The 24424-nt window shown below is 38.3% G+C and overlaps 1 protein-coding gene across 1 annotated transcript in view; it reads left to right on the forward strand.

Moving 5' to 3' along the window:
* SKAP2 (src kinase associated phosphoprotein 2) overlaps positions 1–24424 on the forward strand; it is a 124192-nt gene that overhangs the window by 86181 nt on the left and 13587 nt on the right. The window contains exons 9-10 of the mRNA XM_068405362.1: positions 1336–1440; positions 21738–21806. Of these exons, the coding sequence (XP_068261463.1) occupies positions 1336–1440; positions 21738–21806 (174 nt within the window). The remainder of the gene's footprint in view (positions 1–1335; positions 1441–21737; positions 21807–24424) is intronic.

The raw sequence follows: 24424 nt of genomic DNA on the forward strand, positions 1-24424 counted from the left end.
TAACCCTTGCATCTCTGCTGCCGCATGGCTCTCCATCCCCTGCCTCCACTGAGATGGCAGACTGAAGGACCTCACTAGCACACCATCCCACAAACACTGGCATGCCACTGTCAGGCTTGTCTCTAGCGAGCCTGGTTTCATCCCCTTCCTGCTTCAAATCTAGTTTAAAGCTCTTTCGATGAGCCCTGCTAACTCTTTTGCAAAGATCCTTTTCCCTCTTTGAGACAGGGGTACCCCATCTGTTGCCAGCAGGCCTGGTGGTGTGTAGATCAACCCATGATTGAAAAACCCCAAATTGTGCTGGTGGCACCAGTGTCGGAGCCAGGTATTGATCTCCTGGCTCTTCCTGTTCCTTCCTTCATCATTCCCTGCAACTGGAGGGATAGAGGAGAACACTACTTGTGCCCCTGACCCCTTAACCAGTCAACCCAAGGCCCTGAAGTCTCCCTTGATTGCCCTCTGACTTCTTGTAGCAACTTTGTCTCTACTAACCTGAAAAATCAATAATGGATAATAATCTGAGGGTGTTACCAGGGCAGGAATCTTTCTCTTCACATCTTTACCCTGGGCCCCAGGGAGGCAGCAGACTTCCCTGTGCAATGGGTCCAGTCTGCACATCGGGCCTTCTGTTCCCTTCAGAAGGGAGTCTCCCATGGCAATGACCTGTCTTTTTTTTTTCTTTATGGACGCTGTTTTGACGCAGGGCTTAGGTCGATTTAACCTCAGCGACACCTCCGAGCTAGACAAACCATCCTCCTCGTTACTGTCCTTGTCCCCTTGCAAAGCTTCATACCTGTTATGCAAGGGCACCTGGGAAAGTGGGGCAGTCAAGGAGGAGACGTGCCTGCTGTGCTGGGGAGGATCTTGTTGCCATTGCTCCTTATCCCTTAAGTCACTGTGTTCAGCCAGGTGGAGAGAGGACCGGGAATCCCCCCCTGTCATGTGCCCATGTCCCCCGGTTCGGGACCCACCTGTGCGCTGTGCTGGGGCAGCCGCTGCGGATTGGGCTGGCACCAGAGCTGCGCCCCTCGGCAACATACCTGTCACGTTTGTGTATCTGGTATTCCCACTTGTCCAAGTTTTGAATAGCAAGTCCTGGTTCTCAGTCGTGTTCTAGCTTTTACACGGCTTTTCTCCTTTTGCGAGATTTTTGCTTTTTGCCAAGAATACCATTTAGCTTGAAAGCTCTTCCTTGTGAACACCGTAAGAAAAATAAGCAGAATATACTGTAAGCACCACCTCATAGAAGATTAATTGTGTTTTCCTTTTGCATAGATTTCTGCTTAGGCATTCTTTTCTAGTAAATGTTAACTTTTTAAAATTGCTGTTACATAGATATGGAATCTAATGCTATTCCTGAGGAGGAGGAAGAGGAATATGACGATGTTGAACAAGCGAGCAGTAAATCAACAGATGATAGCATTTATGAAGAAGTTAAAGGTATTGTTCAGATTTTTTTACTTCGTGACTTGTGATCATTTTGTCTTCTCTGCTTCTAGTTTGATGACTCTGCGTGGCTAAAAGTAAGTGAGTAAAGTAACCCAATTAATTAGATACTTTCAGATTTCAAGTCTTGCCATGACATTGAAAAAGGAACGTGTCTTCAACCAGGTCTGAGTGAGAACAGTTCAGTTTTCTTTAGCATCAAAATAGTGCAGAATGTATAAAAGTGGTCTTAGGGGACTTTCGGCTCATTAATGTTCTCTGGTATGCAATGTTTTTTTAATTAAAAAAATGGATTGCCTTACAACTTTTTCCACCAACTTGCCCATCATCTTTTTCTTTATTCATTTTGGCATTTGTATTAAGCAAAAGTTCACTATCACTTCATAGGTTATCAGCTGCTGCCTAATACATGATATTATAATCCTGCCAGAAAGCAGTGTGTTGGTTTGAAAGGGCTCTGGAGAGGAACTGTAAATAAAGGCAACACAAGTATTGGCACTGTTTTGTTTTATATCTTCTAACGTGACTATGATTATACACTTTCTGATGTGGTCAAATGATTATGCGTCTACATGTCCAGGTGTATCTATCAGATGGCAAAACAAAATAAAGAGCTTGGCAAAAGCTCTTGGAGTTGACTATAGACATTCAAGTATTAGGAGAAAGGTGGTTATTCTTGATTACATTTTATGAAGCTATGAAAAAATAATTTTTTCAAAATGATATGACATTTGTCATACAATCACTTGTGTGAGATAATGTTCTGCATCTCTCACTGTTTGGGGCAGTGCAATTATCAGCAGTAACTTGAGAGGAAAAATTAGTCATGTCGTGTGATGCTGGCTAACTTTATGTATCTGTTAGGTTAAATATTCTGACCATTGGAGAAAAGAACATTTTATAGTATGCCTTGGTTTTCATTTTAAGGTCATTTCAGTGAACCAAGGGAGCAGAGAAAATGAGTGACTGGTGAAAATTATTATAATAGAATTGTAAAATTGTAGCAGCACTCACTTCTTTAAGAGCTGTTTTTTTTGGTTATATTTCTTTGAATTGTATCTAGTCTACTTCAGCAGAGAATACGTGTTCTGCTGAAATGGGGTGCAGTGTGTCGTGCATACTGAAAAACTCTTCTGTGGTGAATATAAAAACTACATTATAGGGCTTAATCTTATAGCTAGAGGATACAGGCAAACCTTATTGCATTGCTTTTTGGATGCTTAGGCTCTTACGGAAGGTGATCTTGTATGCTTGCCCATGCCTTTGTTAAAGAAGCTGTAGATATATCCAGTAGCTGTGTCCAGTTCTGGGCCCTTCAGTTCAAGAAGGACAGGGAACTGCTAGAGAGAGTCCAGCGCAGAGCCACGAAGATGATTAAGGGAGTGGAACATCTCCCTTATGAGGAGAGACTGAGGGAGCTGGGTCTCTTTAGCTTAGAGGAGAGGAGACTGAGGGGTGACCTCATTAATGTTTATAAATATGTAAAGGGCAAGTGTCATGAGGATGGAGCCAGGCTCTTCTCAGTGACATCCCTTGACAGGACAAGGGGCAATGGGTGCAAGCTGGAACACAGGAGGTTCCACATAAATATGAGGAAAAACTTCTTTACGGTGAGGGTGACCGAACACTGGAACAGGCTGCCCAGAGAGGTTGTGGAGTCTCCTTCTCTGGAGACATTCAAAACCCGCCTGGACGCGTTCCTGTGTGATATGGTCTAGGTAATCCTGCTCCGGCAGGGGGATTGGACTAGATGATCTTTCGAGGTCCCTTCCAATCCCTAACATTCTGTGATTCTGTGATATATCCTGGGATAAATTACTCTTTTCTGAGCTTCACTTACCTTACTTTACTTATCTTACTCATTTGAATCTCAGACAGTAAGTAGATCTGGAGCAGTAATACATACAATATTGATAGAGGGACAATAGTTAATATATGCTTTGAGTTCTGTCTTCAAAGAATTGCTGCCTTAGTATGATTCTGCAAGAATTTAGGGTATTTTCACTTATATCCAATTTTAGGGAACTGTTGTCTCCTAATGTGGCTAATAAATCTGAAATGTAACAGAGCAGCTGTCACAAAGAAAGGATAGCTGTTCTGTTATTCAAGAAATCTAGTTTCAGTTTTTCATTGAATGAATTTCTTTCTCCGTGATCTTGGACTGGTGCTTCATTTTTCATGTTATCAAGTAGGGATTATCTTTCTTTATCTCATGCTTTCTCCATCTCGTTTATATGAATTGTAAACTTTTCAGGAAGGACCATCTTACCTTGTACAGTGGAGCTCTTAATTTTGGCTGTGATATGTTGGCATAACTAAAAATAAAGCGTAACTTTGCAATAGATTTTAGATGATTAAAGTGTCTTTTTCGCTTCCGTAAACATGCTTTAATAGTTATTTGCTTAAACAGAATTAAAAACTTATGGCTCTGATGCCTTAGAGCAGTCCTTCTCTTCTTTGTCCATAGCATATTGAAGAGTATTAGATGAAGTGCTAGTTGACAAACCTCACAGGAGTAGCCCTTATTTGGTTCTTGTATAGCTGTTTGTCTAGACTTGATGGTAACAGAGCATACTCCACTTTGGTCTCGTCTGCCCTAATTAGGCCTGATTGTATGCATTTAATTCCAGTTGGCTGTCCTTTCTATTTTCCCAGGTAAGTGAATTACTCCTTCTTCCTTTCATGGTCAAAGGGTGGAGCACCATTATCCCTGTTGTTACCTGACTTAATAATACAGAGCAAATAAGGAATTCTGAACTCCTGTTAAGAGAACAGAAAAAAAGAATTATTTGTACAGCCCAAAAGCTATGCTAAGCTCTGGAATGCAGAAGACATTCTGCATATGCTAGATCCCTGTGAAGAGGGAGAAGAAATTAATCTTCACTTCGTTTCTGTTGCAGTAGTCAGAACTGACTGATACTATATTCTCTAGCTATCACATTGTTTAGCTGTTTTTTTCCCCTGCTTATGGCAGGAGACAGTGTAGATGAATGTTCCAGGCAGGAGCTGAGTAGCTTCAAACCAGTATCCAGAATGGTAACAGTCTATTAGCCTATTAAAAGCATATATTTCAGTGGAATTCAATTTGTACTGTCTGCTGGCAGGAGGAGTGGGTTGATAGTTGGAGGGGGTACAAAGAGAGGTGGGAAGATTAATCTTTTGATCTGTTAAGTCACTTTCTTCTTTAACAGCACATACAAATTCATATTTACCCTAAAAGCATAATTTTCCTGGTTCTCAGCATTAGTCAGTGTTGTACTGTGCTTGTTCAGGTAGAGTGAAAAACGTCAGAACTGCCAAAGATTTCCCAACTTGTAAAAACCTTCCTTGCAAGATTCTTCAGGAAAACAAAGGTTTATACTGTCTTCAACTAACTAAGCTTTTGTCTTTTTGTTTTTTAATGAAAACATAGAGGAAAGCTTGGTTAAGTAAAATTAAAAATATCGTCAATAAAGGCCCATTTTTGCTTAATTAGCTATTTATTTTCTACCTTACTACACTCTATATAATTTTGCAGTCCACAGCTGGATATTATTAACTGTAACATAAAATAACTTCTAAAACTGTAGTATTAAATAATTCTCTGTGTGTGTAGGGCTACCTAGATGCATAGAGTTTCTAGCTTAGTGGTGTTTTAAACAATGGAGTTGTCCTTGTCAGAAGATAGAACACTTGCTGACTTTAAAGATGTTGTTGTCTGTTACAGCCCTTGAGAACCAAATTTTTTTATTAACTCAGGGTTTCAGTGACATAAGACGTTACTGAAGGTTCTTAAAAAATCTGTGGTTTCACATCTTTATGGGGCACATACCCAAAACTGCAGTGTGAACCTACTGCCTGCCACATGGATCCTGTCTACAACCTCAACTCAGTTTGTGTACTGCCTACAACACTCTTGCACAACAGGAGAAAAGAGGTGTTAATCTAAGCTAACATACTTATCTTAATTTTCAATCTGGTGTTGTCTTTTTTTCTTCTGTTCTCTTTCTGCTCACAGACTTGCATTGTAGCAGCAGTTTCCATGGTGTACAGTATAGTTTCCATTACAATGATTCTAAAGATAAGGTTTGATGGTGCAGAGAACTTTTGGGTGAGAGAGAGGTAAGGATGGTGAAATTCAGAGATGTGGTGATTTCTAGGCAGGGGAACTGCTTTGGAGAACTAACCCAGCCAATACAACTTGCATCAGTTCTTAGTTGGCTGTAAATTAAATTTTGGGATTGATCCAATCTCTGATTGGGCCCAGGATCATGGTCAAGACCAGGTGTTTGGCCAATAGTTCTGTTTTGCAGTGTAGTTGGAAGCTTAGCTAGGGAGACTGTAACTAGGGCAAAGCTCAGGGAAAGGTAAGAAATGTCTTAAGTTTTATACAACGGGAAGTGTGCTATGCAAAGAAACACTTTTTAATTTGATTACTTATTTTAAAGTCTTTTAAATAGTTTTGAAATTATATTGATGTTGTTTCAGAACTTATTTCTGACATTGTGCATGAAGGTAGGGGGAATGATCATCCATCCTGTCTCTGTCTCATGGTTGTCTCTTTAAGCAGCTTTGTCATCTTAATTTTTTCTAACAGTTAACCTCTGCAGTTAAGCAGCATAACTTAATACCATCCTCATCCTCTCTTGTTGCTGGATTGCTTGAGCTTTGAAGAAGCAAATTGTTTTTATGATGTTGTACCCCTTTCATGACCATGGAGGGGAAAAAAAATAAGAACATGATCTCTGATTTACCTCTTCTTGGGAAGAAGGAAGAAATAATTATGTAGTGGGGTTTGAGTGTAAGTTTGATCTGTCACTCATGAACATAGCAAATATTTGTGTTCTCAAAACGTAGTGTCAGATGTATTGACTTTTTGGCACTAAAAGTGAAGATTTCACAGCGCTGTGTTACTGAAAAAGCCTTTTCAGAAGATCTTTGCTTATCTTAGAGTTTTCAGTATATCATAGTCAGGGTCCGTAGGCCTCACATACAGTTTGGTGTCAGGCAGTCCCAGTTATGGATTACAACTGTATAATCAGTTCCTAAAACCAGTAAGCTAAAATGAAGAAAATGTTAATTAGTCATTGTGAACCACAGCCGTAGGTTTAAGTCAGCAGAAACACATGCGATGATGAAATCTGAGATGTTAACTTGTATTCACTGCTGTTAAGTCAGTATATTACATATCCTGGTATATTGTCCAAATTCCTTCCAGCGTTTGTTGTTTCCCTAAAGTAGTTAGGGAATTATTTACTACTTGTCCACAGAAGTTGTATATAACGCTGATGTGCTGTCAAATTTTTATTTTTTCCACAGAAAGAATTCTAAGTGCTTTTAATTAGTAAATGAAGTGATTTCAAAGTATAAAGTTTAAATAGGATGTGGAATATTTGAAGCTGAAAAGCAAAGACTGGATATAAGATCAACATTTTAAGGAGTCCTAAAGATGAATTTCCAAAGTAATTACTGGAAGTGTTTTGAATAATTTCCATTGAAACATCTTTCGGATTCAAGAACACAGCAAGGGATTTTTTTCCCTTTTAAAGTAGTGAGGATAGGTCATTCTTCGAAACAATTTTTTTCAAAGATTGGATCTCAGTGTTGTTAAGAAATTAATATTTTTCACTTGTGTAGCCATTGTGTTATTTTTATATATGGAGTATTTTTGCCCATAATATCTTGCTGATAGGTGGAGTACCAGAGTAAGGAGAAGAGGGTTCTACAAGGCTTGCTCAGTTTGCTGTAAATCAAAAGTAATTAAAGTAATAGAAGAGCAGTGAAAAGCAGATGTAAACTACCTTTTGTTGTCAAGGAATAGTAAAGATATTTTTCTGTCCAAGATGTGTGGTTTTGTTGTCTTGATCACTGGGATCTGGGGTCTACTAAGTGTCTTTGATTATATGCCAGACATGGAAATCTTTGAAAAACCACCTCTTTTAACTGTATATTGCTGAATCCCAACTGCTATGATGAAATGGAGCTGTGTCCGAATTCTCTGTCACTCTGGGTTTTGAGGCAGTACTTTTAGGGGATTTATATACACCGTGGAGTGTCCTTCAGTTAGTACTAAATGCTCGTGAGACATGAGTTATGAATCCAGACAACATTTTGTATTTAAAGACATTGCGTCCAGAAGGTGGTTAGGAACTTGATACCTGGACCTCAGCTTTTGTTTGCCACAAGAGCTTGGCCTTTGTCTTTGATTAATGTAATTCTACATCTAAAGAGGGGACCTTTTCTTTCTGTTCATGTTAGGTGTCAGTGATGGAAGAGGAGGTAAGACAATCTGGTGTAGCTGAAAACAATGAGATGTCCATTGAGTGGCAAGTGGCAAGTCTTTGTGAAGAAAAATAAGGTTCACAGGCTCTTCTGTGTTTCTTGTAAAGTGAATATAAAGTGGTGGTCTGTGAACAACAGGTGGCCCATAGCTGTCAGGAAGCCTACTGTCTGTGATGCAGTTCAGCCACTGCCCCACCATCACACACACTTTCACAAACGTGCAAGTGAGGAGGCCAATAAAAATGGAATAATAACTGAGTATTCATATTTAGTCTGATTCTCATGTAAGGGGTATATTCACTGGTTGGACTTGGGGTGGGGTTGTCTACTGAGAAATACTCTTAGAAGAGTATTCCATATTTAGTAATATGCTTCTGCAGAAAATTTGATCATCTATGAAATTCAAAACAGGTTAATTACGATATCTACAGTAAATGGAAAATGTGTGCTATTAAGTTGAAGCATTTATTTTTCTCTCTGAACAGCATGCAAGACTTCATAGTTTTCAGACATTTAACTTCATAGGTTTCAGAGTTTACAAGTGGGGAAAATAGAAGCGACCTTCCTGAAGTTGTGGTCAACTGTTATAATAAATTGAGTTCATGTTGTAAAGCTGTGTTTATCAAAGTCTTGGGTTATCAAACGCTGAATTTTATTTCTGTATTTAAGAGTTCAAAAAAAAAAAAGAAAAATGCCCTAAAGCCCAGTCACACAAAAAAATATTCCCCCCCAAATAAACCAGGAAAAGATTGTTAAATCTGCATTGTCTATTGGCATTTTGAAGTTTGTTTACTTAAAATTAGAAGGCATAACTTAATATCTAAAAAAGGAAGTATTTTTAATCATGCAGTTTTATGTTTAAATAACTCTTTGAAAAACTAATTAGCACACAACTCATTGAAAGGAGTTTATTTATTGAAATAAGATATTTTATTGCAAGTACTGATCAATCATTTTTATACTATTTTTTGTGTACCAGCTCTAAACAACATTTGACACTATTGATGTGAACCAATATGATGTGAACAGTATGTGACAGAAGTTGTTTGTTATTAAGAGATAGAATCCTGTCTCAGAAAAGCTTGTCATCCTGGTGAGACAAAAATCACACAAAGTAATTCTGTTTGTATCATAGCTCTTTCGATGTTGACTCTGTTTCTGACAGCTGGCTTCATGTTAAATGTGAACAAAGCTTTCTTTATGCGTGCATGTCTTCAATGGGCTATGGACCCAAAGTTTGTTCTTTTGAAAGCAAAGTAGTTTTCTTTGGTAGCATTGTTTTTATCTAATCAATAAGCAGTCCAATAATTCTAATGCAAAGCATTCAGAAGAAATGTCTTGGTATGTGAGATAGTTTATTAACCATAAATTTGAGGAATTGCTGTAGTTTAGCAAGTTCAAAACAAAATGTCAATTGTATTATGTATATTTATGAAAATAGAAATGTTGGGCTTGCTCTACTGCTTGGATATAACTGTGATGAATACTATACAGATAGATCAAGGAACCTTTACTTTTTGAATTTGTGACGAATGACTGCATATCAGGCTATTAAAACCATTAGGTAGGGTTTTTTGAGAAACAAGAGCAACCAGAGGTTATATGGTGCCTCAGGCTATCGCTTCTCAACTTCTCTGGTTTCCACGAGGTAGCTATTAAAGAACCATAATTTATACAACTGGATTCTCAAATAAGACCCAACAAGGTGGGCTTTAAAGGCTGAATTAATCACTCTGTTACTGTAGATACAAATCTCTTATTTGAATTTTTCAGCCTTAGGAAAGGCATCAGCATAAATCCTTCTGTGTATGTCTTTTTCTCTCAGTGTGCTTTTTGTCTTCTACTCACTTTCCTTCTCACTCTCCTCAAAATGGAGAAATTAGCCAAACAAAATACTTCTAATTAACCAGAGCTTGATGAATTTTGCTGGCCGTATGCATGTATACCTGATTTGTGTGTGTGTTAGTGTACTGTGTTTGCAATGGGTGTCATGTTTAGTTTACTCATATACAAGGAAGGCAACACTGGAAAAGGCTGCCTGTTTTTTTGTCTTGGCTGCTGCTCCCTGGGCTGCGTAGGAGTCTTTGAAAGAAGCAGCAAGTTGGTTGCTTCTAGGAAAGGAAAATGGTCAGCAGGGTACTGATACAAAAATCGGAGATCTCCGAACCCCCTTGCTTTCTAACTTTCCTCACTGAAGTGGGAAGCTAGGTGCCGCTGGGTAAGGAGTCAGAAAGAAAACTCAATAACACCAGAGTGTGTTATTAAGCAGGCATTCTTTATTGCAGCGCTGGGCAGCACTGGGGATCATCCACCATGAGTGCTCCGCCGGTTTGGCAAATTTTCAGAGAATATATACCATAACGCTATACATAGTCATAGGATTTCCGAGAAGTCATTTACATAGCCATGAGATATGCAAATGTCTGTTCGCATGTGCAGTTGTTTTCCCTGGTGGTCGTCGGGGGTCTTCAGATGAAGGCCGGTAGTCTGATTGACCCCTGCTTCTGCGCAAACTCAGTCCGAGGATCACGTAGGCCACGTCCTTCAAGGTAGCTGTTGCAATTCCCTTATCTCATGCATCGCCCATCCTATGGCCCAGCCATCTGAAGTGAGACCATCCTGGAGCCTCCTTATCTTACAGCCATTACCACTCTTCAAATTGTAAAATCTTCCCTTTGTTTTGTATATCTATGTTAATCGAGTGTCTAAGGTATTTTCAACATCCCTTGCTCTGGGGACCCCAACTGTTTCAGTACAGCTCCCAGACCACACAGTGGACCAGGCAGAGAGAGCAAGGTGCAGCAGTCTGCTGTGCCCTAGGGTAGAGAGAGGGATGCTCCAGGGAAGTGAAGGGTGCAGGTACACAGAAAAGCTTCATCAGTGAAGGGAAGAATGTTTTCTTAAGAAGCCAGAAGAGACTGAGGAAAGGTTTTGGCAAGTCAGTGAGATTTGGATTAGACAGCAAGGTAGGAGGAAAATGTTCTCATCCAGAAAGGACACAGTTGGCACAAGGGGTATTTTGTTTCAGTCGTTTTTTTTGAAGTCTGCTTTTTCCTAGCAGATCTTGATTTCCTCCACCTAAAAACTCATGAGTTTGTGTTCTAACGAAAACTAGTTTAAGATCTTGGAAGCTTTCAATATCCTTAAGGAAGGGGTTCCAGTACTTCCATCTTTGGTTTGTGGAAGGGTTTTGTCTTAGCAGGCTGTAACAATTATTCTGTCCTTGAATCTTGAAGGCAACAGTGAGTAAAACTGGGAATTAAAGGAAGGAATCTCATTTTCAAAACAAAGCTGGTGGATCCTAGCCTGAGAGTCATCCTTCCTTTGTCCCAAAATATGGTAACTGAATCTATACTTGCTTCCATACCTGTCTCAAATTCATTTCCTTAAGAAGTGAGACATCTCCATTGAACAGTTCAATAAACGAAAGTTCAAGATGGATACGATTTTGTCATAATTTCCACAGGAGTCATAAGACCCAGTGTCTGGTTAAACTGCCTAGCTCAGGCCTACAAATGGTGGCTCTTACAGTGCACCTGGGACCGTGTTGTGTCTCTGGCATGAGAGCTGGATAAACCAAAGAACCAGCTGCGAGGGAATTCAAGTAATCTGGTACTCTGGGGGCCCTGGGTTTTTCTGCATGCCAGTCCCACGGTGACATGGTGAGCTGCCTGGGGAGCAGTTGTCGTCTCCTCCTTAGGAACTATGTCCTGATCCCTGCTGTCCTCCCTCATCTCTCTGAGGTGCGTCGCGGTATGTGGTGTGTAAGGATAGTAAGATCAGACATCCAAAGTGGCTGGTCCCACTCTGGACCTAACATATGAGAATGGGGGAATGGGACAGTATTTGTAGAAATGAATGTGGGAGTGTTACCCCAAATATGGTATGTGTAAACAGTCTGCGTTGTGGCTATAATTTTCTGCTTATTTCTGATTTAACCTGATTTTTGTTTAATAGTGAATCATAACAAGAATATTTTTACCATTACTTTATTTCATCATTTAAGCTGGAGAAAGGATTTATCATAGTTGACATAATTTAATTTTGATGGCATGGGCCATAAACAGTGAAAAGAGTCAGTGGTGTGGGTTTGTTACTTTTTATGAAAATACCCAAAGGGTGAAAGCTGCTGATTTTTTTTTTTGCCAATGTGCAGTTAATGATCAACACAGAGAATGTAAAAATGCCTTGGTAGAACATTTTTAAAGGAATTATAAGAGAAGCATCTGGGAGCCAGACTTTTCTTGTGGAAACATGCCAACAACTGTGTTGTGTTTCCTTTCACTAAAGTGAGCTATGCTGAAATGCCTTGTCTTCTGTCCCTTTTTTGAGCAAGTTCATTTCTGGAATCAGACTATAAATTTGAATACTTTAACCCTGCAGATTATTAAAGGATATTATGTGGTCTAAACAAGGTGCTTTCTTTATGAATACTATATATGTAAATATTATGTCAAGTCACATTTGTCACAATTAGGGATATGTAGTTTTCAGAAATGGCTTTTAAATTTAAATCTTGCTGCTGATCAACGACTATGGGAAACTTTACTTGACATTTACAGACTTCTTTTTTCTGTGTATCATAAATTTAAGCCTGAGAAGTAAAACCTCTGAACATGGCTGTCAAATAACACTGTAGTACAGTTATACAGTATAGATTAGTTAATGGAATATTTGATTGCTAGATCTATTTACATAGAGAACTATTTATATTTTCTATGTAGATTTTAATAGCCACCACATTTATTTTAGCAAAACATTTTAATAATAAGGTTTATAAAATGTCATGTTGAACACTTAAAACTATTTACGTAACTAAGAGCTATTATGGGTTGAGAGAACAAACAAATTTATTTTAGTTACAGTGAATTCACATAAATCTTTATTATGTTTATGTATAAGAATCTACTTATGTGCATGCCACACGTATTTAGGCAAGCAATATCTAGTGCAAATTCCTGTGAACCTACAATGCAGCTATGGAATCAGCTTCAAAATCGTTGTTTGTTTTATGTCTTTGAGCTACTAATTTGCATTCTGTCCAATAGTTGCAACTACTTTTTTGGGAGGGTGAGGGGGACAGAGGAGGGAGCACTTTTATGTTAATCAGCTAAATAATTAGATGAGCATGTAGAAACATTAAACCCCAGAAGCTTTCCTTTACATTGTTGAGGCCTGTTAAGAGCAGTATCTTCAAATACTTTATCCCTTCTTTAAAAGTTTAAGTATGGATTTAGGTAAGATACCTGTTGCCTCAATTTTTTTATGCCAAATTTGAGGCTTTAGGAACATTTTTAGAAGTGGAGCCAAAACTGTGCTTTTGTTGGAAATGAACATGAAACTTTACCTTCAGAGATGCTTCTGTTCAGGGGTGAAAGTTGTTATCTAGTCTCTTGATCAAAAAAATATAGGTAACATTTAAAAAAGTGCCTAATCAAACTTAAGGAATTTGTAAGGAGCTGGATTCTGAAGTCACTTATGAAATTTTCACCTTGTTTGGTGGCCCATCAAATAACTTTTTGTTTTCTGAGTTTAATATATTCTGACCAGTTCATTCAGCATATAGGATTGGACAATTCTAAGACACTTGATTTCTGAAAATAAAATCCTGAAACAGTTACTTTAATTGTAAATACAAAGTGTCTGTGAATATAAAAATGGGAAAAGAATGAATGAATTTCTGGATGTGGGTCTCTAATTTCTTTTATTCTTCATTATAATAATTGTGTGCATATCCACGATTGAACTTGCTTGGGATGACCTTTATCTTTTCTCTTGAGAAGAATTACTATTATCAGGTCTTTCTTCATGAAGAAATAAAAAGGTCAGTGCAAAACCCATCCTTTAATTCTATGCAGTGCACATTGCACTTTGGCATATTTGTGTTGAATTTTATTAATAATAATTAGATCATTTTGTCAAAGAAATGTTAGTATTCCAAAATTAGACATTCTAAATGGTCTTTCCTGGTATGTACTCCTGCTTTTCCTGCCTTTTTCTACCTCTTCTCCTCCCAAGCTTTCTACTGGTGTAGCTAAGATTTTGCATACTTCTGTTCCTCCTAATCCTGTCAGGATAGCTAATTTTTTTCCCTCCTTTAACCTTAAATTGACAAACTGTTAATTCTTCTGTGTCTGTGTTTGTTTAAGAAAAAAAGAGAATGTAGAGAATGTAAAGTTGTTGCTTTTTTTTTTTAATTGGAGATTTTAAATTATTTGTTGTTTGGAAGACTAGTGCTAGGAAGTGAACAACTAAGTTGATTCAGCTGTCACTCAAAACATGACTGAAGGTTGCTTATTTGCAAGGAGAGCTCCAAGCAGGCACTCCAAGAAGGAAGCTGAGTTAATGAAATCTTAATGTATTCGTAACTAAAACCAGGAATTGCCTGTACCTCTGTGGATTGTTCAGTTGTCCTGATGAATATATTCTGTTCTGTTGTTCAGGTGACTGAGTATGTTTTTCTTCCCATTGTGATACTTTGCTCTTAAAGCCTGAAAGGGCCTTGTGAAGCCCTGGAAACAGCAAATTTCACGCTAACAATGTCTGTTTGGTAAAAGAAAAAATTTGTGGGATCTGAAGAGGATATAGGCTTTATATGAATTGGTTATGACTACAGAATGGGGCAAGGGCAGGGAAGCAAGGATACTGGGACACTTGGTACTGGGGAAAGGAAAGAAAAAGAAAGAGGGAAGGTGCTAACATATATTCAGGTCTCAACAAGTAGGGAAGGTAAGTAAAGCAAAGCACACTCCCACGTTTCTTGAAAACTTTGTAAAATTATGCACAGTAGAGTGAGAAGATCTACTTTGCAGCAGTTGCTTTGCAGCAACTGCGGATGACCTTGCCAACAAAGCTCCATTTTCTCTTGTGTGAGAGTAACTGTTTTTCCTCCAAGGACAGAGATGTGTTCTTTGATCACTTAGTCTTCATACTGCCCTAAAACATTCTAAAAATTATTTTCTGCTAGAAAAAGCTTTTGTTCCTTGTTTTTTTCTCCAGTAAACTAGTGAGTAGTCATATAGTGTCTTCCTGGTTTTAAAAACATGGGCTTTTTTAATCTATTGCTGTAGTATAATTCATGTGGATGGCTATGTGTGTGATAATATAGGAGAACTGCAGCGTCTTTTTCACAGATATATTTAGAAAAGATTTTTTCCTCAAACACTTGTCCAAATTACTCATTTCTCTCTACTACTTCCCTCTATTATTATTCTTCATAGCAGTAGTTATATTATACAAGCAACATTCTTCTGCACAAGACTAGAGAACTGAAGCCTTAAAGTGTGTTTTTTATTTGTCCCTAGTGGGACTGGGATTTTTTTGGTTTACTTCACTCTTTAGTTTAGCAAATGCTATGACTCCAAAATGCTTTTTTTTGTTAGGAACGGAATGTTATATCTGCTTTTTGGTTTTGATTAAGCCAAACCATAACATATGCTTAGATTCACTGGTTGGTGTCACAGGAAGGTTGTTTCAAGAGAGGTTTTTTTTTTCTCCAGAAGATGGCTAAGTGACATTCCAGGACTCCAATATCACTTCCTCTCCTTCTCACCTCCTTTTCTGCAGCATTGATCCTGAGTTAATTTATAACAGAATCTACTGATCTTGTCTGTGAGGATGATAAGGTAATTTTTCCAAGGTCTTCTCAATAGGAGGCAGTGCTTCACTTTTAGCTAAGATGGCTGGTTTGGTTGTTCAGACTGCTTACACAATTAGGAGTAACAGTGGTGCACAGTAGCACCTTTTCAAGATACAAGGAGTGCAACTGATGAGGGAAAAAAAGTGCAGGATTTCTCAAGGAATTCAGGAAACCTCACATCTGGAGACTTGGCAAGATCTGGACAAAACTGAGTCATTTGAACTAATCCTGTTGTATAAGTCATTAGCTTCAGCTGTCTCATACGTGAACTGTTAAAATGCACAGACCCGTAAAAACTGCTGCTGAATAGCTTAGTATGGAGTACCAAAAGAGGCCAAATGCAGTTTCCTAGAAACTTATCTGATTTTCAGAGTTAGAGCAGGGTGTGAGACTAAGCAATTTCCACTGGCCCCTTCTATCCCCAAGTATTTTGTGATTTTAGCTTTTTCACTTTGTACAGCCAATGCTATTTATTCAAGGCAATTGGGAGGTCAGTACATTATCAATTGTAATAACAGACTTCTGTTACTGTCTGCTAGTTGGACAGCGTGGTACGTATACTCAACCTTACTCTAGAATTTAAATAATGGTGGTTTTCAAAGAGCTGATGAAAACTTGCACAAAAAGCATTAGTTGGAGGTCCCATCCTATTTAGCTGGCAGTGTATTTGAATGAAACCTTTTGCCTCCATCTTGGAATCAGACTTGAATCACATGTGTTGGAAGGACTTGGGGCTAGGAATTGGCATGGATGGTCCTCAACTAAAACTAAAGCTTCTCAGTGTGCATCATATTTTTCATTAAAATGTATTTTTATAGTGTTCATAGCCTGGAGATCTCTTTCTGTGTTCTGTTTGAATACAATTCTGTATCATCTGTTTCCCATCGTATTTCTGAGCAAGGTAGTGACCATTTATTCAGATGCAACTTCTGCTTCTGCTTATATTTTGATGTCATCTCCTTGGCAATTCCAGTGTTTAGCTGGTGTCTGTCTGTTCTGCCTATGTGGTGGAAATAATTTTTTCACTCAAGCTTGTCATGCATGATGTCTCTGTTTGAGCTATTGGATGTTAACTAGCTGACCCTAACTCTGTCCCTCTTCTGTGACGGTAAGAAATTCTTAGGCTTCTAATCTCTTCTCTAAATAGCAACCAGCTTGTTTCCCATTTCTGTCACCGTCCTGGAGGCATTTTCATCCCCAAACCATGCACTCCGATACAGTCAGATGGAGCTTGAATAACAGGTGGGCTGTCTCACCCTCTCTGCTGCACCCCAGATCTCACACCATGGGTAAAGAATAGCACCTTCAGCAGCCTTTTCCAAGCTGTTTCATTTGTTTACAGAGTGCACCAGAGTGCTATTGAGAATGCAGGGTGAAATGTGAAATCATTGTGTGTAAATCTTCCAGTAATGTGTCATGCCCAGGAGGAACTGGGGGAAAGGAGCAGATCTGTGCAAGTATTGGAGGATTATCAAAACTAGAGTTTTGTCACTTGGATTTGGAGATCTCTCCCTACAGAATGGGTGGATCTGGAGTCTAAGAGACCAGAAAGGAAAGTCCCTGCCATTATACATACACACACCAAGGCAAATAAGCCTAGGATCAAGCAATACATGGAGGATTTCAGGGTTATCAAGCTGCTTAGGCTAAAACACAGTAAGAGTTTGGGTGAAGTGTATAGGGATGTACACGTGTGTATCTAGTGAGAATACTGCAGAGGACTCCTCGCCAAGACTGGGGAGCACTGTCCTCAGGAGAGGCAGCTTGCTGGCCCTGCGTAAAACAGGATGTTAATTCTTATTCCTTTGGCCCAGATGGTCTCTAGCCCTCACTGCTAATGCTGGCAGAAGGTGTCAGTTTGGCCAAGTTATAAAAATGATTTTGTGTTCTTAAATTTTGTGTGTTTATTGTTCCTTCTTTGGAATTGCTTAAATGTTTCTCTAAACAAATAATTTTGTAAAAAAAAAAAAAAGCCAGTTCTCACTAATTTTTTAGGAAATTACGTAGCTGGAATGATATATGTTCGTTATTAGAGTAGTAACCCATCTGTTACGGGGGTAGGTCAATTTATAAAATTATAAATCTGGAAGGCAGAAGGTCTTGACTCTTTCTCATGGTAAACATTTATTCATGTTTGAAAATTCTTGTTTACATTTGTGCAGAGTCATTATTTGGTAGCAAAAAAGAAGTGTGGAGGAGTAATACTCTTGTGTTACCATTGTGTCTTTTACTTTTTCTTACACAAAGCAGTATAGACCCATGACGTTCAGTGTTAGCAGAGTTCTTCATGTGCACACCTTTGTGTTTGCATGCGTCTGTCATCCCTGCAGAGTACAATAATAAAGACGCTGTGGTGTTTTTTTTTTTAAATTGATTATTTAATAATGCAAGTATTTTTGTGGGGGTCTGTTTTACAAGACCTGTTTATATGCTTGTAACCTTCTGACACCACAGTGAGATTTCAAATGAAGATATATTAATGTGCATTACTTATATCAATGTGTGATTGCTTATATCATTATGAAATAGATGAAAAATTAATTCACTGCAGTAGTTTTTATTTTAACTGATCAAAACATCTTCCAATGATTTTTCTAACAATATGTGATTGGAATAACAACTTCACATGTTGTAGAGTTCCATACTGCAGCCGAGAGGCATGTAAATACAAGCTGCTTATTTGCAAGAAGCTTCCAGATTTGCAATATGATTGCTATGGAAACCACACAATGAAAACCCTATAACCATCTGTGTGGTTTGGTAGATTTTGCGGCATAGCTGAGCTGTTTTTGTTTACTGTTATTAAAGTGTTGAATGGAATATAATAACCCACAAACTGAGATTATCCAGGGTATAAACTAATATTGTGCAATGACAATGTCTGTGTAGAGATTAGAAGACAGTAGATACCAATTAAAAACAGCATTAAATTAGAGTCTAATATAAAAAGATGGTTAAGTAATGTGTTAGTAGAGGAAACTGCTAAGTTTATGCATATTTATCATGGAGGTACCACATTCCATTGAAGGAATGCACTGTTCAAACCAAACTCTTATCCACTTTACACTCAAGTAGTCTGATCTTTTTTTTTCCCCTTCCACTGAAAGAAAAAGAAATTGGAAGAAAAAAACCAATGGGTTCATGTAAAAACCTCAGCTAGTGTAGAATTCATTGTTCACTTTTTAAATTGTGTGGATGGTAGAATCATCTATGATTGGATGATTATTTTTCTGTTTTTTCTTCAGACTGCAAATTAAATAAGTAAATTATTTTCAACAGCTTTCATGGTCTAACTGAGAAAACACTTAACAAATATAGTTAATTCCTTGTTGCATTGCCACCACAAGAATTTTGTAGGTTGTTTGCCATAAGGGTCTCTGATTACCAGCAGAGTATGAAACATAACCTGTATCTCAGGGGTTATTTGGATCTACAGCTCTGGAAGAGTTCACTGGTTTGATTAGTGTTGATTAGTCTGATTTTGACATAGTGAGAAGGTGGAGAAAAATATTTTCTCACTGCAGTGGTAGCGATGGTGTGAAGAAGAGATACAGAGGAAATATTGTACCAGATTATTTTAAAGGTCTGCATGACTCCTCTTACACAGTATCTTAATAACACAGGAGGACTTCTACCATATTTTTTTTATTTTAATTTTTCATCTTTTGACTCTATTCTATGTTGCAACACAAACTTTAGTATGTCACATCTGGCTATAGCCGTAATTCCTGGGGTAATTGAGGTTGCTGTGTTTAAAGGACATCTCCTGCACATAGTTATTGCTTCAGGACATAATACCAGAAAACACTAGTAAGAACCATAGGTTCTTTTTTACCATCCTAAGCCAAGCCTATTACATCGGCTCCAGTGTGAACGTGATTGCATTAGAAAGTAGTGTGGACCATTTGCAACAGATTCATGAAGGACAAGTTTGTGCCAAGGTCCTGATGTTCGCACTGTGCATGTTTCAGAAAAGTTTTCCCATGGAGTCACTTTAGTCTGGTTCCGTGGACCAAATGTCCATTAGCAGCTGGACCGTGTTCAATGTGCTTCTGGAGTGCCTCTTCCAGTCTCATTGCACCTGAAAGTTTGTCCGCTTTGTGACAACTCTGTCGTGTAAAGCAAAGTGTTATAAGTAGGGATGACTGGGATACAAACCAGTATGCTAATATGGACAGCCTTTGTTTGAATTTGAGACCTTTTCAGTATTCAAAGAACCTTGGTTCAGACATTTTCACATCTTCAGATATGGATCTGGTAAACTCTTGTTTCCAGGAAATACGTTTTTCAGGAGGAGGAATGTATATATTCTAAATTTTTCGATGAAACCACAATGCAATCTACATGTAGTCAACTGTACCTTATGAAAACATCTCTTCAAACCTCCTCTGCTGTTTTACTTCAGTTGAAATACCTTCTACTAAAGCCAGTCCTTAGTTTAAGCTAGAGTGATGACCTAGTGACACAGTTAAAATCCACAGTACATTCAACACATCAATTGATGTAAGTCTAAGATTCAGTAACATGTAATATCAGCATTTATTTAATCAACGTATGATATTCTCTGTGTTCGATGTTCTGGGAAGAGGGACCATCCTAGAACATGTGTCTGACAATGGGATGATACTACCTGTGAGTAGTGTAATAGTGATAGGGAAGCCACAGTGCCTCCTGGTGCTCCGGGCAGCTCATACGGGTGTATTTTTGCCATTTATGCTCCAATTGTGAGTGCTTAAAAAAAACAGATGAGTGTACTTGGAACTGTGCCACAAGGGTTATGCCAAGTGGGGGAATACATTTGAAGCAGTAAATAGTTTGGAGTGTTTTGTGTTGTACCGCAGCTTCAGATTTTCCCTGTTCTATTGTGTTTGTTTTTTTTTTTTTTCCTTGGCTCAAATATTAGTTTATATTCCTCTCAATCAGATTTTTAGCTAGTCAAGAGTCAGGCAGCAAAAAACTCTTGCTGGCTTAGTAGGGCAGAAGTTCAAAGCTCTTTGTAGAGTGAATCTCATGATGTAATTGTAATATTTACAGGACTGCATATATAGGTTAGCAGCAATTATGCATACTCATTTCAACAGGTCTACTCTTGTGCTTTAAACATCTGCTTTAACGTTTGCGGGAACAGGCTTGTGGATAGATTAAATTTTTACAAGGCTAAAAATCCTTTGAACTGTTGATATAAAATTCACTCTTTGTCAAAGTAGATAGGCAGTCACATAAAAGTTGCACAATAAGGGACATTTTAAAAGCTGTGACTGCTGAATCTCTTCTCTGTCATTAAAATATCAAAATTAGTTGCTGAAATGTGTGCCTTAAAAAGAAGCATGAATATCTGTGTAAGATGTGAAGAGTAGCAAAGCCAAATAGTTTGAATTTATTAGAAGTCCAGTTCTTCTTTGAGAAGTGGGTTTATCAATATACTATTTCCTCATTCAGTACAGCAGCTTTGTCAGTTTTGATATACTGTGAAGGCCAAGATAAATCTGTTTCTACTTCCTTATGAACCGAAAGAAAGAATACAGATAAAAAACCTCAGAGTTTATTCCCTTTTTTGCCTTATCAACAGAATTGTTGACTGTGAAATGTGAGGAGCAGATCTTATGTCGCTGTACTGAGTGGAGTGTGGATTTACTGAAGTGAGGGTGTAGGCGTGAGAGAGTTCCCTGCCTGTGCTGGACAAGGAGTATGGAGCACATATTTCAAAATTGCTTGTGGGGATTTCAGAGCGTTCCAAGCTTGCTAGCCAGAAAACATGCTTTAGAGCTGATCACTGCCAAGCTTTCTCTTTTCTTGTCTCCTAAACTTGCACTAAGTTCTTTGAAACAGTCTGGCTTGCTTAAAACCATGGTCAGGCACAGTAAGCAGGAGCACTGAATGCATGGCATCTGTAGTGGCTGTGTTCCCATCATGCAGGTGTCCGGCTAGTGTGTGTCTCTGACAGTGTTGAAGGTAAGATGTCCTCTGCCTTCTCTGCATACTTCTCTTAAGAACCTCTGAATTCTTGCATGAGCTGGGGATGCTTTTTCAATCCTTGGTTTCCTTTCCTTTATCCTGTCAAGAAATGTACACAGAAGAGGACCCTCATTCTAATTGTCTTGGAATGACTGAAAAACAGCAGAACTGCAGCTCTATATTACTGCATTCAGAGCAGAGTGAAAAGGGAAACAGATGTTCACAATTGAGATTTTGAAAGCAAGCTCTTGGAGTGTTTGAATGGGTGGGGGAAACCACAGAAATAACAACATTCCAACTTCTGTAGAAATGCAAAATAGTAAACAGGGCTTACGATCTGGAAATGTAGAGTGTGACTTTCAGACTTATGTGGGCTGTAATTTCTGTCAGCTGAGGTGTCCCTTCGGAGTTTAACTTGCAGTTATGTGTTTTGCAGAAGAACGTGTTCCTTCAAAGGCTGAAGTGCCAGGAGAACTGAGCGAGGAGAAGGTTACCACTGTTTCAGGTAATTAAAATCTTCCTTCTTTATTTTGTGTATGCACTTTCTTTTTACCTTTGTTTTCTTGTCTCTTCCCTTTGCTGTTTTAAAATAATGTTTTTATAGCTCTGTAAAGCTGTCTTTTTCACCTGGGTATTTGATGGCAGCAAAACTGCTTAGCAGCACTTAGGATGCATGAAAACCACTTGAGAAGGATTTATAAAGTAAGCCAATTTATACAAGGTATTCCTTCCTGAATTACTTTGTAATGACTCAATTAGCTTTCATTTCTGCACAAAGGAGATTTAGTTGCATAAATTAGCTTATCATCATTGAGGAAGTGTCACTGCTAAAGGACAGTTTATAGATACAACACGCAGTTGCTGTCAAACCTATAAGAATGTAATATAGACATCTGTGTATACTTTGTGCTTGAGCAGAACAGACTTCTGCCATTCAGAGACTAACAGGGGACAACAAGTTGCCCAAGGGACTGGCAATGTAGACGTCTCTGAAAAGGTCAACTTGACACAGGCTCTGACAATCGACCCAAAGCTCTGTCTTCTTTGATAAAAATCAGATAAACTTAAGACCACTAATTGATCTGCAGCCTGTTTAAATGTTGGCCATGCATATCTTCATTGCATATGATTACCACGGAAAGCAAATGAATTGGGTAAGAAATGCCAGAGTCCAGTGACAGCAGCATAAAAATTGGAAAAGGACACAAATGCCCAGAAAGGCTGTGAAGGATATTCTCTCCACTTTAGCTTGGCAAACTGCCCTTGTGCTAATTATCTCTGGGACTGGAAAAATAACTGCAAACACCACATAAAGTCACATGGCCAGACAACCTTTCTTGACAGAAAGGTATTTCCAGTTATGCTTATAAACAAGATATATATGTACTTCAAGGGCATAGACCTTTAGATAAACTATTGGTGATTTGACACAGCAAGTAGAGAAGACTTGCTTCTTATCAGACCTTACACCTTTTTGAGACCTGCTGCATTGTAACTGTGACCTGCACTGACATGCAATCTGGCTCTCCTTCCCCCATCGTACATAATACACATAATTCTTTCAGGGCTGTCAAGGAAAGGGTGGGCAAGAAGAGTTCCTTTAGGAAGTAGCTCTGCAGTGGTCTTCCTGTTGCAACATGTGGGGAGGAAACAGAGGCCTGATTTCCTGAGCCATACAGGAAAGCAGGAACAGGTTGCTGTGAGGAGTTTTGGGTTGCTTTTCTTGGAAAGGAAACAAGAGCCAAGTCATCAGATGCTGTTAGCATTGTGCTCTGCTAAAAACATGTGTAAAACAACATGACTCATTACAGCCTTAGTATTTATTTCTCATTTAGACATTACTGTAATTGTAAGAGTGTGTTGTCATAATGGAGCGTGGGGTCAATCCAATTATAAAGTTGCCAAGAGCATTTTTTTTAACTAATGTATCTTCTTGAAGTTCTAAATGGTCATACTTTTAAGAAATCAAAACCTTAGCACCTTTGTTTCTGAAAAGTTTCAACGGCTATGAGAACAGCCTTATTAGTCTTACTAGTATTTGTGTAATGTCCTTGAAAATACCGTAACAGTTCTCCACAGATCTCAGATTCATTTAAAGCAGTAATTTTGTGATCTGATCTGATGTTTTAGTTAACTATTTAACACTGGAAATTTGTTTGACTTCTGGGGTTGAGTTGACATGAATATTTGTGAGAGGCATCACATAATAAATATCTAACCTGACTCAAGAATATGTCAAGATTTTCCACACAAACAGCGCATACATTCTTAAATTTAATTTATTGCCTAGCTTTACTAAACCTGAATTTCACAGAAAATATTCTGCAAATTGTCTGTGAGCTCAGCCTAACAAGTGCAAAAAACCTTTCTTTTTTTTTTCTACTCTTTTCTTGCCCTAATGTATCTCTACTTCAATTAATGTGCAGACTTGAGTTCTTTTTATTCCTTCAGTCTTGATGCTGACTGTTGCTGCTGGATAGCTTTACATTAATTGCTAGTGACCTAATTATTTAAAATAACCAAAGCATCGAAGAATTTCAGTTATGTAACCCCAGTTATGCTGGGTCTTTTTTGCTACCACTCTCTACCCATTATTTCCACAATCACTGTTTCAGCAAGCACATGTTCTGTGCTGTCTCAGTGTAAATACCTTGATTTTAGAGTACCTAAGGAACAATAGGAGAAGGGAAGAGAGAAAGATTATACTGAACAGATTGGGCTAGATTAGAGGTTGAATCCAAATAAATACACTACAATTATTTTGCCCTTATTTCATATGTTTTCTGGCATGTGGGAAAAAGGGCAAGTAAGTAAGTAACAGGCATTCTTTGCAGTTTAGGACATCATCAGAACAAGTACATAACTCTGCTCTTTAACAGGGTATGTCTTATCTGGGCTTTGAGTCTCAACACTGAGAGTCTAAACCACTTGTGTAAGACAGTCATTCTGGTAGCATAAAGTTTGAACTTCACCTGTCTCTCCATCTTTAAGCCTTCAGTATGGTAAATATTGAGCACATCACCAAAAAGGGATACAGTAATTTTCCAGAAGCTCACCTCTTTCAAATATTGTTAAGAGCCCAGAGTAGTAATCTTCAAATCTGATGCTATAAACTTTTGAAGA

This window comes from Nyctibius grandis, chromosome 7 (genome assembly GCF_013368605.1).
Source record: "Nyctibius grandis isolate bNycGra1 chromosome 7, bNycGra1.pri, whole genome shotgun sequence".
Lineage (NCBI taxonomy): Eukaryota > Metazoa > Chordata > Aves > Nyctibiiformes > Nyctibiidae > Nyctibius > Nyctibius grandis.